General features: G+C 43.9%; 1 protein-coding gene across 2 annotated transcripts in view; it reads left to right on the forward strand.

Moving 5' to 3' along the window:
- The window catches only part of mcm9 (minichromosome maintenance 9 homologous recombination repair factor), an 81,117-nt gene extending 77,552 nt beyond the window's left edge, over positions 1-3,565 (forward strand). For both annotated transcript variants that reach the window (XM_070885311.1, XM_070885310.1), the window contains exon 13: positions 1,313-3,565. In XM_070885311.1, coding sequence (XP_070741412.1) covers positions 1,313-2,849 — 1,537 coding nt within the window. In that variant the 3' untranslated portion in view covers positions 2,850-3,565. The remainder of the gene's footprint in view (positions 1-1,312) is intronic.
- Positions 3,566-13,358: the final 9,793 nt, after the last annotated feature.

Genomic DNA, 13,358 nt, shown 5'->3' on the forward strand with positions numbered 1-13,358 from the left:
GTTAGGAATATTTAATAACTCTACAATGTGTTTTTCAAGTAACTGCCTATCGACTAGCTTGCTGCTCCTTCTCACTCTCGCCCACTTCAAGTCACTGCACATACACGGGTTACCCCTAACCCCCCAAATCGTGGATAAAATGCTTCTGTAAAAAAATTGGGGGGGGAGGGGAAATCACACATGCGCAGTTCAGTGCTGCACCGTCCATCAAAGAGAAAGCCGATCTGGACCGACTTCTAAGTTACATACCACCCACTGCAGACCGCTGGCATACTGCCAACATAACGTCAAAAACATTTTTGACCAATTTTGTCTTCTTCGGTCTCAGCGGTATGCCGGCGGTTTGAAACAATGCACCGCCAGCATACCGCCGAGAAATGGGCGGATCTTATGCATCGACCAATTTCGGCCCCAGAATGTTTTTGGATAAAACAGAGCTTCGCAGTGCACCACAAGGTAGTTTCTGCTCATCAGAGAATACCTTGAATAACTTGACTCTGGCACATTTTCAAGGCCTGCAGCATTTATTTACATGTGGGAGTTCTTGTGCTATATTCAAATGCATTAGTGCAGGTGTATTTTAAACTGGTCAATGTGCAATGAGATAAACCAATGCTTTCCTTTTGGTAAAGAACACGGTAATGTATGCACCGTTGAGCATGCTCACAGGCTTGCGGAGCTGTTGCACTGTGAGTGGTTTAGCCAGTCACATGATGTTCACAAGACTCAATAAAACCCCAGTTAATTGAATTCAGGTTCTCCACAGTGTGCAATTGTGAGCCTGGTGGATGAACTGGTGGTGTTCAGTTTGATTGTTAAACCTTTGCAACTAAACCAGCTAGTTTTTTTCAGCAAGTGTGTAGCTATGAATTCTTAAGCAAAGGACCCATGAAGCAACTACACTACAAACACCAGAAATACTAAATATGTACTATGAAATTTGAGGGCTAATTTCAATCTTCGGCGCTAGTGGAAAATGCGAGGTAGTAGATTGGCTACCTGTTATACACCTTGCCCAATTTTCCTTTCCATTGACCGGCGGCTGATCGCTCCATTTTCTCTCACCACTGAAAATTACAATCAGCCCTTTGGTGTTGATAGGAATATTGCATCAAATATATAACAAAACTGCTTTTGTAGCTGTTATATTATGAGAAGATCATCAGCTTAATTCAATGAGATGCAATAAATTTTACACTACATTTAGTGGGTGGTTGGAGGAGGAGTCCTTGTTTTTGATTGGATATTAATTTCTGTGAATGCAATAATGATTTTGTTACATATTTCATAATGATGTGATGATTTCTTTAAGAGTTCAAAATGAAAAAGGGCACCAGCCATCGACTGGAAGTACAAACTCAAGTGACAAATCCGATCTGATTTCTCATTCCACTACTTATTCAAAAAATGATGAAATGAAGCCCAGTGCTGTTCAAGATGTTGATCAAACTGATTGTGGTCTGAACTGGTTTGTTGGTTTTCAAAGTGAAAATCGTGAAACGGAGCCAAAAGGAGATGACGTTGTACAGATTGAATCCCCCACACGAAAAGTGCCATCAGAGAATTCTTATCAAAATCTTTTTCCTGAATTAAATGCCATTCCATCGTCAATAAAATATTCAGAGGGTGTTGCAACAAATGCAAACATTTCTACCAGGCTTTTGCAATCTGAAAGTTCTTGTGGTACAAATAATGTGAAGTCTGCTGGTCCAACCATCGATAATTTAGAAATGGATAAAACTGCTTACACTGACAACTTAAAAAGACAGACAGATGATAAGATTTGTGCTTCTTCAAACACATCAAGTTCTGCTGTAACAGTGCGGGTGCCAAAAAAGCTTCATGCTTCTCGGGTTTCACTAAGTGGAATGTTGTACAAAAGCGATAAAACGTTTAGCAAAAGTCACTCACCTGAATTAAGTAAAACTAGTGCATTTTATAATCTGGATGACTCTTGTTCAGATGTCCTCTCTACATCAAATAGAGGCAGTTCAGACCAAGGTCCTCCACATAGAATGCAGGCTGCAGCAAATAAGTCAGCATATCCATTTGGAACAAAGAATGCAGTCCAGGACAGTGGCGTCGCTCTCCCAGATTCTGAAACTAATGGGAATTCTGACTGTCTGCTGACCAAACTGAAAACGTTTGCATTCAAACCAAAGCAAAAGCTAAGCCATTCGGCTGTAAATAATTCTACTTCTGACTGTTTGATCTTGCATTCTGAGACTGCTGAAGGTGGGGAATTATGTACTGAATTGACACATGCTTCTGAGCAGCCAACACAAGCCAGTATTCACAGAGAAAATCTCCAAACACTACAAGCTTGTACTTCTAAAAGTAGACCCCCACGTAAAACAACAAACAAAGGACCACCTGTTGCAGACTGCAGTAGAACAGAACAATCACTTGAATTGCCAAAGAGTTTTAATACCACACACGAGGGTGAGATGCAAAGATCGACACTGGATAAATCAAAATATCCACTTCCTACAGAGCCTAATACAGATCAACAAATTAGCCGAGGTTCAGCTACGACAAGCCAGGCGAAAGTGTCCTCTAGTACATTAGCAAAACTTGCCGGTTTCTCTTTTAGTCCACCTTCTGAAAAGAAAAATGAAAAGGACACGGCTGAAAAGCAGGTAGCTGTTGAGAAGCCGAATAGTGCGGCACACAATGCAGATAGCGACTGTGCAGCACCATCTAGAAAAAGGAAGACCTTTGGATTTCCAGCAGCTGGCACTACAGCTGCTGTTCAGAGCAAGTACCTCTTTTCTACTGATGAGTTGGAAGATGATTGTATTCTGGATTTTGACTGGGAAGAAGAAGCAAGGAAAAAACCCAGGGCATAATTGATGTATTTCAGAAATGTATCTTAATCATTTTCTTTAAAAATATATGCATTTTTTCTACTTCATGATTAACCCATCTGACACTACGTCACACCTTCAGTGACTCAGAATGTTGAAGATTATGTGTTAAAAAGGGGGAAAAAATAGTCTTTAAAAAATCAACTCCAATGTTGGAAGAAATTATTAATAGAAAGCTAACGTTCTGTACCTAACTATTGAAACCTATGAATGCGCGATCTTGACTGAAAATTCTGTTTAGGCGTGTGCATAATTTCCTCGCGTGTGCATAATTTCCTCGTGTGTGCTCCCAGTATGTTAAGGTGTAACCCGCAGCACACATTTGTAAAATTTCTAAATGTCTATAAAGAGGCAATGGAAATGAGCTGAGTTGTTTGAACCCACCTGAAATCCACTGATAGTAATTGAGTATTAACTACCACCAGGGAGGTTGCAAATTACAAGATGTTACAATCAAGAAACAAAAGGAAACTCATTACTTTTTGTTCTTTTGAAAACTTTTTTTTTGCTTAATAACAAGTCAATCAGTCTCATTCGTTGAACTTCAGATCATTGTGTCAACTGTGCATTTTATGATGAAGAATTATAAATGAAAATAAATAGCTCTTTTGGGTATCTGGTGATGAGATAGAAACCAAATAATCTATTAAAAGGACACGTAATTCCAGGATGATGTAATGTACTTTGTTATATTACATTCTCACTGTAACATGTAAACTGCTTTCTTTATTTATCTGAGAACAATCTGTAAGTCATTATCTTAGAGAAGTTGTCATAGCATCTCCTTCCTTATCAGAATTGCTGGTAAATGAACCAATTCACCACTGATAGATACTCTCCTTTCTTGGTTTGTGAAAAGTAGGCCAACATTCCATGAGTTTTGCAGTGCCTAAGTGTTGGACCTTTCTACCCAATCTTCCTTAGTGGGCCACCCCAGATATGGCTGAAAATGGTGGCCAAAAGGAGAAAAATCCAACCTTATGTGTTATATGAGGAGTTCAATGAGGAGTGCAGACGAGCATGCCAGGAGCAGCACCGTGTATATCTAAAAGTTAGGTGTTAACCTGGGCAAGCTGCAACACAGCACTACTTGCATGCTAAGCAACGGAAGCAGCGTGCTATAAACAGAGCTAAGCGATCCCACAATTAACGGATCAGATTAAAGCTCGCTAGTCCTGCCACATCCAGTCATGAATGGTGGTGGACAATTAAACAACCAATGGGAGGAGGAGGCTCAATGAATATCCCCATCCTCAATGATGGTGGAGCCCAGCATGCAAGTGCAAAAGACAAGGCTGAAGAGTTTGCAACCATCTTCAGCCAGAAGTGCCGAGTGGATGATCCATATCGGCCTCCTCCTGAGGTCCCCACCATCACAGAAGCCAGTCTTCAGCCAATTCAATTCGCTCCATGTGATATCAAGAAGCGGCTGAACGCTATATGGGCCCGATAACATCCCGGCTATTGTGCTGATGACTTGTGCTCCAGAGCTAGCTGCACCTCTAGCCAAGCTGTTCCAGTACAGCTACAATACTGACATCTATCCGACAATGTGGAAAATTGTCCAGGTATGACCTGTCCACAAAAAGCAGGATAAATCCAATCCAGCCAATTACTGCCCCATCAGTCTACTTTCAATCATTAGTAAAGTGATGGAAGGTGTCATCGACAATGCTATCAAGCGGCACTTACTCACCAATAACCTGCTCACTGATACCCAGTTTAGGTTCTGCCATGACCACTCAGCTCCAAACCCCATTACAGCCTTGGTCCAAAGATGAACAAAAGAGCTGAATTCCAGAGGTGACGTGAGAGTGACTGCCCTTAACATCAAGGCAGCATTTGACCGAGTGTGGCATCAAGGAACCCTAGAAAAATTGAAGTCAATGGGAATCAGGGAGAACTCTCCACTGGCTGCAGTCATACCTAGCACAAAGGAAGATGGTTGTGGTTGTTGGAGGTCAATCATCTCAGCCCTAGGACATCACTGCTAGAGTTTCTCAGGGCAGTGTCCTAGGCCCAACCATCTTCAGCTGCTTCATCAATGATCTTCCCTCCAATACAAAGTCAGAAGTGGAGATGTTTGCAGATTATTGCACAGTGTTCAGTTCCATTTGCAACTCATAAAATGAAGCAGTTCATGCCTGCATGCAGCAAGACCTGAGCAACATTCAGGCTTGGGCTGATAAGTGGCAAGTAACATTCACGCCACAAAAGTGCCAGGCAATGACCATTTCCAACAAGCGAGAATCCAACCACCTCCCCTTGATATTCAACAGTATTACCATCGGCAAATCCCCCACTATAAACATCCTGGGAGTCACCATTGACCAGAAACTTAACTGGACTAGCCACATAAATACTGTGGCAACAAGAGCAGGTCGGAGGCTGGGTATTCTGTGGGGAGTGTCTCACCTCCTGACTCCCCAAAGCCTTTCCACCATCTACAAGGCACACGTTAGGATTGTGAAGGAATATACTACACTTACCTGGATGAGTGCAGCTCCAACAACACTCAAGATGCTCAACACCATCCAGGACAAAGCAGCCCACTTGATTAGCACCCCATCCATTCCCTTCACCATTCACTCCCTCCACCACCGACACAACATGGCTATAGTGTGTACCATATACAAGATACACTGCAGCACCTCCCAAACTCGTGACCTCTACCAGCTAGAAAGACAAGGGCAGCAGGTGCATGGAAGCACCATCACCTGCACGTTCCCTTCTAAGTTACCATCCTGACTTGGAAATATATCACCGTTCCTTCATCGTTGCTGGATCAAGACCCTGGAACTCCCTCCCTAACAGCACTATGGGAGTACCTTCACCACAAGGACTGCAGCAGTTCAAGAAGGCAGCTCACCACCACCTTCTCAAGGGCAATTAGGGATGGGAAATAGATGCTGGCCTTGCCAGTGATGTCCACATCCCAGAACGAATAAAAAAAAAAAATAATGGGAGATGAATGTTCTGCAGGAAAGAATTTCCATGGGTAAACCATTTCTTATTCTCTACTGCAGTTACATTTAAAGGCAACACTCTTTCATAACAGCACACAACAGGTGGATAACTCCCCAGACTTAAATGAATTTATAATCTCAAGAAGCAGTGGTGGATTTGGGCATTGGGACTGTGCAGATTGGAAAGGAGTGCGAACTAGTGGCAAGTGCCATATTAGATTTGCACAATGTTAAATGTGCATGTCCACATACAATAGATTGTGCGATATAACCACCTGAACAATGTACTCTCTATCTCACCATGAGAAATACCAGGCTGGTGAGGACCTTTGGCTTACGGATGTTTAGCATAAGGCCCATGCTTTTGTATGCCTCGTCGCACAGCACTGTCCCCCAGTCATCAAGATCCACGATGCGGCCTTCGACAACGTGGACCATTTCCCATACCTCGGGAGCCTCCTATCAACAAAAGCAGACATTGATGAGGAGATTCAACACCGCCTCCAGTGCAGCCTTCAGCCGCCTGAGGAAAAGAGTGTTCGAAGACCAGGCCCTCAAGTCTATCACCAAGCTCATGGTCTACAGGGCTGTAGTAATACCCACCCTACCGTATGACTGAGAGGCATGGACCATGTACAGCAGACACCTCAAGTCACTGGAGCTATATCACCAACGATGTCTCCGCAAGATCCTTCAAATCCCCTGGGAGGACAGGTGCACCAACATCAGCATCCTTGTCCAGGCTAACACCCCCAGCATTGAAGCACTGACCACACTCGATCAGCTCCGCTGGGCAGGCCACATAGTTCGCATACCAGACACGAGACTCCCAAAGCAAGTGCTCTATGTGGAGCTCCTTCATGGCAAATGAGCCAAAGGTGGGCAGCAGAAACATTACAAGGACACTCTCGAAGCCTCCCTGATAAAGTCCGACATCCCCACTGACACCTGGGGAGGGCGCTCTTCTCTCAACGACTATCTGTCCCACCTGTGACAGAGTCTGTGGCTCTCGTATTGGACTGTTCAGCCACCAAAGAACTCACTTCAGGAGTGGAAGCAAGTCTTCCTCGATTCCAAGAGACTGCCGAAGATGATGACAATGATAAGAAATACCATGGGGGATTTGCCAATACAGTACTGTCAAATTATTGATGGGAAGGTGGAGGATATAGTGTTTAATAAATAAATGGAAATGATGTGATGTTGGTGAGGGGTTGTGGTGTGATAGGAGATGTTGATTGTGCACTAATTTAAGAGGTATGTGGAAGTATTTAAGGGACTGGGAAGGGAGATGCATTGTAGGGCAGTAAGCAATTCTGGGAGAATGAAGAGTAGTTGATGGAGGAGGTAGGATATTTATGGTAGAGTACTAAGTAGTGAAGTGGTAAGGATATGTAGTTAGTAGTTGAGGGGGAATGGAGTACTGTGGCTAGGAGTATTTCAAGGGAGTTCAGGTAGTCAGTAATCAAAGTGAGCCATGTGGGTAAGTAAAAATTTGTACTCCATTGACTGAATCGCACATTATTAGACGAATTTGGTGAATTCTATTCACTCAGTGACACATTAATTCATTCTCTGGGTTTCATTGACTTGCCAACACATAATATAATTAATTGACTTATTCCTCTGATTCCATTCATTCACATATTGTATTTCTGTGGATTCCATTGCCTCATTGTGATTCATTTGATGGATTCATTTGGCTCAGCCACACAAGTAAATTAATTCACAGTTTCCATTCTCTCAACTAGAAAGATTAATTTAATTACAAAAATAATTGGCTAAATTTAATTTACTTTACCATGGGTCATTTAATGAATTAATTCTCTGGGTTCAAGTAAGTCGCTTCCAGCAGAACAAAGGAAGGAGTGGTGTCTGTCAACAGGGCTGCCTGGATGCAGGGATTAAGGACTGAAAGTGCAATAGCAGAGGGCGCAGGGCCCAAAAATGGTTTGGAGCTGGGCAGAAGGGCTGTGAATGTGATAGAGAGAACATGGCCCAGCAGCAGGAATGGATGGGAGCGGGGCCCTGAAAACAGTAAGCAATTGGGTGGAATTAATTGAATCAGGCACAGATCAGAGAGCCAGTATCGAGTAACTGAGTGAGTAGAAAAGCAGTGCTTGAAACAGTCCAGGACTGGCGGGAGAAGGGCTGCCAGCAGAACAGAAGAGGGAGCAAGGTGCAAAAATGGTTCAGAGTAGGATAGAGAGGTAGAAGGAAGAATATCTTGAGCTGACAATTTGAATTGTTGGAGGGGGAGATAGAGAGAAAATAGGAACAAAAATAGCAACAACTGAATGATAGGTAGCCCAAAGTAGAGCAGCGACAGACTGGATGCCTGAAGTTGACATTTGCGGAAGCGGCTGGAGAAACATGAACAGGTAAGAATACATATAATTAAGGTACTTTTTTTTAAAAAAACTTTTAAAACCCACCCAGTTAGCTGAAATTGGGCTGAACAGCTGATAAAAGAAGATATTTTTCCTAAATTTACCTGTAGACTGAAGTAGCTGTGGTGGACAATGTGGGATCTCTACAGCTCCACCTGCAGGGACTGTGAGAGGTAATTGCTTCTCCGCTAACAATGGGAAACTTTATTGGGGGGACACCTAGAGGGCAAACAGGAAAATGTTAATATTTTAACATGGCAAAATTCTTGCCTGTCTAAAATGGAGTGTGTGACTCATACTCATTTTAATATGTAGTATATGAATCTATGTAACATGCACGGCTTGTGTCTCATACTTACTATGTCAAAGTTGAGTGTCAAACCTATAATGTAACTCGTGCAGATTTTTGTGTTATACTTGCACTTAATTGGTTGAAATTACATATTTATAAAATGCCAAATCACAACTGAACAGGTAAGGTAAAGACCAATCAAAAGTGGGTGCATAAATATCCATGAAAAACATGTGAAAACAACAAATCAGCAATGAGTAGTCAGCAAACACTGCCAATAAAAAAGAGAAAGTGAACCAATGAAATGCTTCAAATATTTTTTGGGGGGAATTGTTTTAGCTCTCAGTTACTCTGATTAAACATTGAAAATGAAGTTTATAACATAATTAAGATATAGAACATTACAAAATTCTATGAAAATTGTGTACAATGGCATTTTTACTGTTCAAAATGACTAATAACAATTTCTCCTTGAGCACTTGGAGCTCCCAGTGCTTTTATTGTCATCAGGCTGCAACTCCCAGTATGCCTGTGCGCCCACACCTCCCAGAATCTTTTTATGGTTGACAACAAACTGGCCATTCACACATCACACCAGGATTTGCTGCATCCACGTCACCCCCTGCTTTCTCTATACCCTCCTGTCCAGTGATGGAGCTACATTGACGGGGTAGTATTTCTAGCAGAAGGGGAAAAAAAGCTTTATTAGGAACCAATCAAAAAACACTTTGTTGCCTCCGATCAGATCTCTTACTAACTTCGACCAAATCCTTTCATAGAGACATCTATCTCTGCAGAAAGAAGGATTTTATTTATATAGCGCCTTTCACAACCTCCGCCCATGAAGTAATTTGAAGTTGTAATGTAGGAAATACAGCAGCCAAATTGCACACACCAGGGTTCCACAAACATCAATGAAATAAATGACCAGATATTGGGCCCGAAATTGTCCTGCGCTAGGTTTGGGGTGGTCATTTCACTAAAAGTGATTTTTTTTTTAATGCGCTGGCCCTGTAACAGAGCGTTCCCCCAGCATTCGCTGGGCATGACGATCAGCACGTCAGCACAGCGCTGTTGACGTCAGCGCAACGTAGATGTGCCACTGCAAACTCTGCAGGCTCTTTAGTGGTGCCCACTGTGCCACCAGAGAGGGTGTTGGTCCGGCCAGTGGCCTGGCACCTAAGAGGGGATGCCAGGCTGTAGGTTGGTGGCCCGATCATACCAGTGGCCGCCATTGTCAAAAAAGTTGTCCGACAAAAAAAAGATGACGACCATCGAGCTACCACCTTCGCTTTAAGGACGGCTGGGGAGCCACAGCCACCACAGCTTCTCGCATTCACTCTCTGCCGCGCGGAGCCCCAGAGGCAAATCCACGCGGGTCGATGTGGCTGCCTCACCCGTGAGCTAACTCATTGGTGCTCTATTAGCGCCGGTGGGCTGCGCAAACTGGCTCTGTGCAAAGGGCCAATTTCGGCCCCAATCTGTCTTATGTGTTGGTTGATGGATAAATGTTGGCCAGGACACCAAGAAAGCTTCCCTGCTGTTCTTTCAATAGTACAATGGAATATTTTACATCCACAGAAGACAAAGCCTTGGTTTAGTGTATCATGTGAATGGTGACATCTCCAACAGTACAGCATTCCCTTACTACACTGAAGTGCCAAGCTGGATTATGTGGTCAAATCTCAAGATTGGAGCTTGAACCTACGATGTTCTGACTCAGAGGTGAGAGTGCTACCATTGAGCCAAAGCTGACCCACATATTCCCAGATATTTGCACTGCTCTCTCTCACCATAAGGAACACCACAGGAGATCTGCTAGTTTAATTTAGTTTTGTTTTTGCTGCAAGATTTTATTCCAGAATATATTTGTATTACTAACATAGGGTTCAATTTTTCCCAGTGATTTGCGCCATTTTTTTGGTGCGTGCCACTTTCTTTGGCATAAATTGAAAAAAATTAAGTTTCCCCAACGACCGTGCACCAGCGTAACTCGGTTACAATTTATTTAGGGTTTTATTTGCATAACCTGATCTCTGCGCCAGTTTTTTCAATTATGGAAGTTTGCCCTAAAATAATTTCTCCTACGTCGGCGTATGTGACCACTCCTGAAAAACCTTCTGGTGAGTTAAGAAAAAGCAGTGTGCATTGAAAATTCGGCGCAGGAAGATGCTTGTTTTTCAGAGAAGTTTTAGAGGGAGCCAAGAAGACTTAAATATGCATAATGCAGATTTTTTTTTCCCTTTATAATTCAGTAAATGGAAGTTTAATGGAATTCTGTAAGTTTTCATATTTTTTCAACTCACACACTACCACCGAACATCTGCAAACAGGGCTGGAAAGTCGGAGCGCCAGTTGGCAGAATCGGTCCCGTGCCCAGACACAGGCTTGGCTGCAAAAGAAGCCCGGGGGGGCGGCAAAGGTGGGGGGCTGTGGAAGGCATAAAGAAGGCATCACAAGACTGCACTGTGCATCAAATGTAGCCTGGGTGGAAGGCATCACAAGACTGCACTGTGCATCAAATGTATCCCGGGTGGAAGGCATCACAAGACATCAAATGTAGCCCGGGTGGAAGGCATCAAATGTAGCGTGGGGGGAGGGGGGGGCGGTGGAGGTTCCTGATCACTGACCCTGCTCAGACCTGGGTGTGGTCCATACAGACCTGTGGGGAGAGAGAACAATGAGGCTTTGCCTGCCTGCTGCTTTGAGCTTCTTACAACGGTCAAATTTAAGCAGGAGCAATACTGATAATGCCATACTTTGTACAAGCCTTTTGCATGATGGTGCTGCGGAGGAAACAATTGATTCAACCTCATCACATGACGAACGTGAGAGCCCGTAGGGTGATGGGCAGGAGGCCTTGCCCATGTCTGCTATATTGAGATAGGCATTCGTTCCTGCACCTGAGTGATGCAGACTGTGTCAGAAGGCTGTATTTCCGCATAGAGGTTGCAACAGATCTGTGAGTTGGTGAAAGCAGACCTGCAACCTAGAAGCATCAGGCAGACTGCTTTGTCAGTTGAAGTGAAGGTTACAGTTGCACTTTCATTCTATGCATCTGGATCATTCCAAGCTACAACTGGGGATGTATGCGCCATTTCTCAACATGCAACACATGTCTGCATTCGGCAGGTGACTGCTGCACTATATGTCCAGAGGAATGACTACATAAAGTTCCCCATGACCGCCCAGGCAATGCTTGACAGGGCTGTGGGTTTCTCAGGATTGCTGGCTTCCTGAAGGTACAGGGCTGTATTGATTGTACCCACATCGCCTTGCGAGCACCTTTTTGGAGGATGTACAGAAACAGAAATGGCTTCCACTCCATTAATGTGCAGCTCGTGTGACAACATGCATTGCATCATGTCAGTTGATGGAAAATACCCTGGGAGCATCCATGATGCGTTCATCCTACGCGAGATTGTTATATCTGTCACATTTCAGCAGCAGCCAGAAGGGCAGAGCTGGCTACTGGGAGACAAAGGGTACACCCCTACGTGTAACCTGGATGGAAGCTGACCAGGGATACAACATGTCGCACATTGCGACACGCAGCATAATAGAGAGGACCATTGGCATCTTGAAACAGCGTTTCCGATGCCTGGACCATTCCAGAAGCTACTTGCTATACTCCTCTGAGATTGTTGGTCAGTTCACTGTTTGCTGCATGCTGCATAACTTAGCCATCAAGACGCAGCAGCAGATGGTGGTAGAAGACCCATCTGAGGTGAGAGTGGCTGAAGATAATGATGAGGAAGATGCAGAGGACGAGGAAGCCATGCAACTACCTGAATCTGGAGCATGACGGTGGAGGAGGACGGGCCATCGTGCCCCTTTAACGATTGCTCGAGCCTTATACCAGCAGCTCATCCATGGATGCTTTACTGCCTGAAGGCTCAGTGGCAACTATTCCACATGAACCATGTTTACTGTTTGGACCTGTTCTGTAATGTGTTGTGTTAATGGAATAAATGATGGAAATGATTCTTGTTTACTTCAAAAGTTGTGTTAATAATGGACAAATAATGCAAATGATTGTTATAATTTAAAATATATTTTATTCAAAGGTTTAACAAATGTTTGTTTGTACTTAACTTAAATTTAATAAACATATTCATGTATCAAACTTTAAAGTTTTCCCATAAGATCACTTACAAACTTTAAACTTGCAAATTTACATAACTTACAAAAAACTTTTAAGTTGAGAACAGTTACAACAATAACAACAATAATACTAATAATAACAGCAGCAGCAAAGAAAGACTGCCCCATCTCTCCTGCATCTCATTCTAAGACCGCCCGCTGCGCTTGGTCTTGGTGCCTCCACCACCCCTGCCCACGGGTGGCACAGCGTTTCTCGGGTTGGTATCAAGCTTATTCTTTCAAAAATCTCGCAGTTCTTGATGGGAGGCAGGGGGTGGGGGGAGTGGAGGCGGTAATGTGGAAGGCCCCGGTTTCGGACTCTTTAGAGGCTGGTCTAGGGATTGGAGTGGGAGTGGCAGTTGATTCTGTCAGCGGGCGCAGGGTCTGGGCATGTTCCCTTATTGCAGCAGCTAACTCCAAAATTCCCTCCCTCATGTGCACCGACATGGTTTCAGCTGACTGAGATATTCCCTCCCTCATGTTCCTGGACAGCATTCCCATTTCTCGTGAGAGTGTTGTTACTTTTCCCCACAGTCCCGAAACCTCATCACCCAGTCTACTGATCGTGTCCAGGAGTGACCGCGTAAGGTCAGTGCTCTCCACACTCATTGACATCGTGTGAACCACATCTATTAGATCCTGCACCTCAGGAGGGCACAGTCGAGCCCTCTTTCCCCTCCTCATCCTGGCTGTGGCTCGC

The sequence above is a fragment of the Pristiophorus japonicus genome, chromosome 7, assembly GCF_044704955.1.
Source record: "Pristiophorus japonicus isolate sPriJap1 chromosome 7, sPriJap1.hap1, whole genome shotgun sequence".
Taxonomy (NCBI): domain Eukaryota; kingdom Metazoa; phylum Chordata; class Chondrichthyes; family Pristiophoridae; genus Pristiophorus; species Pristiophorus japonicus.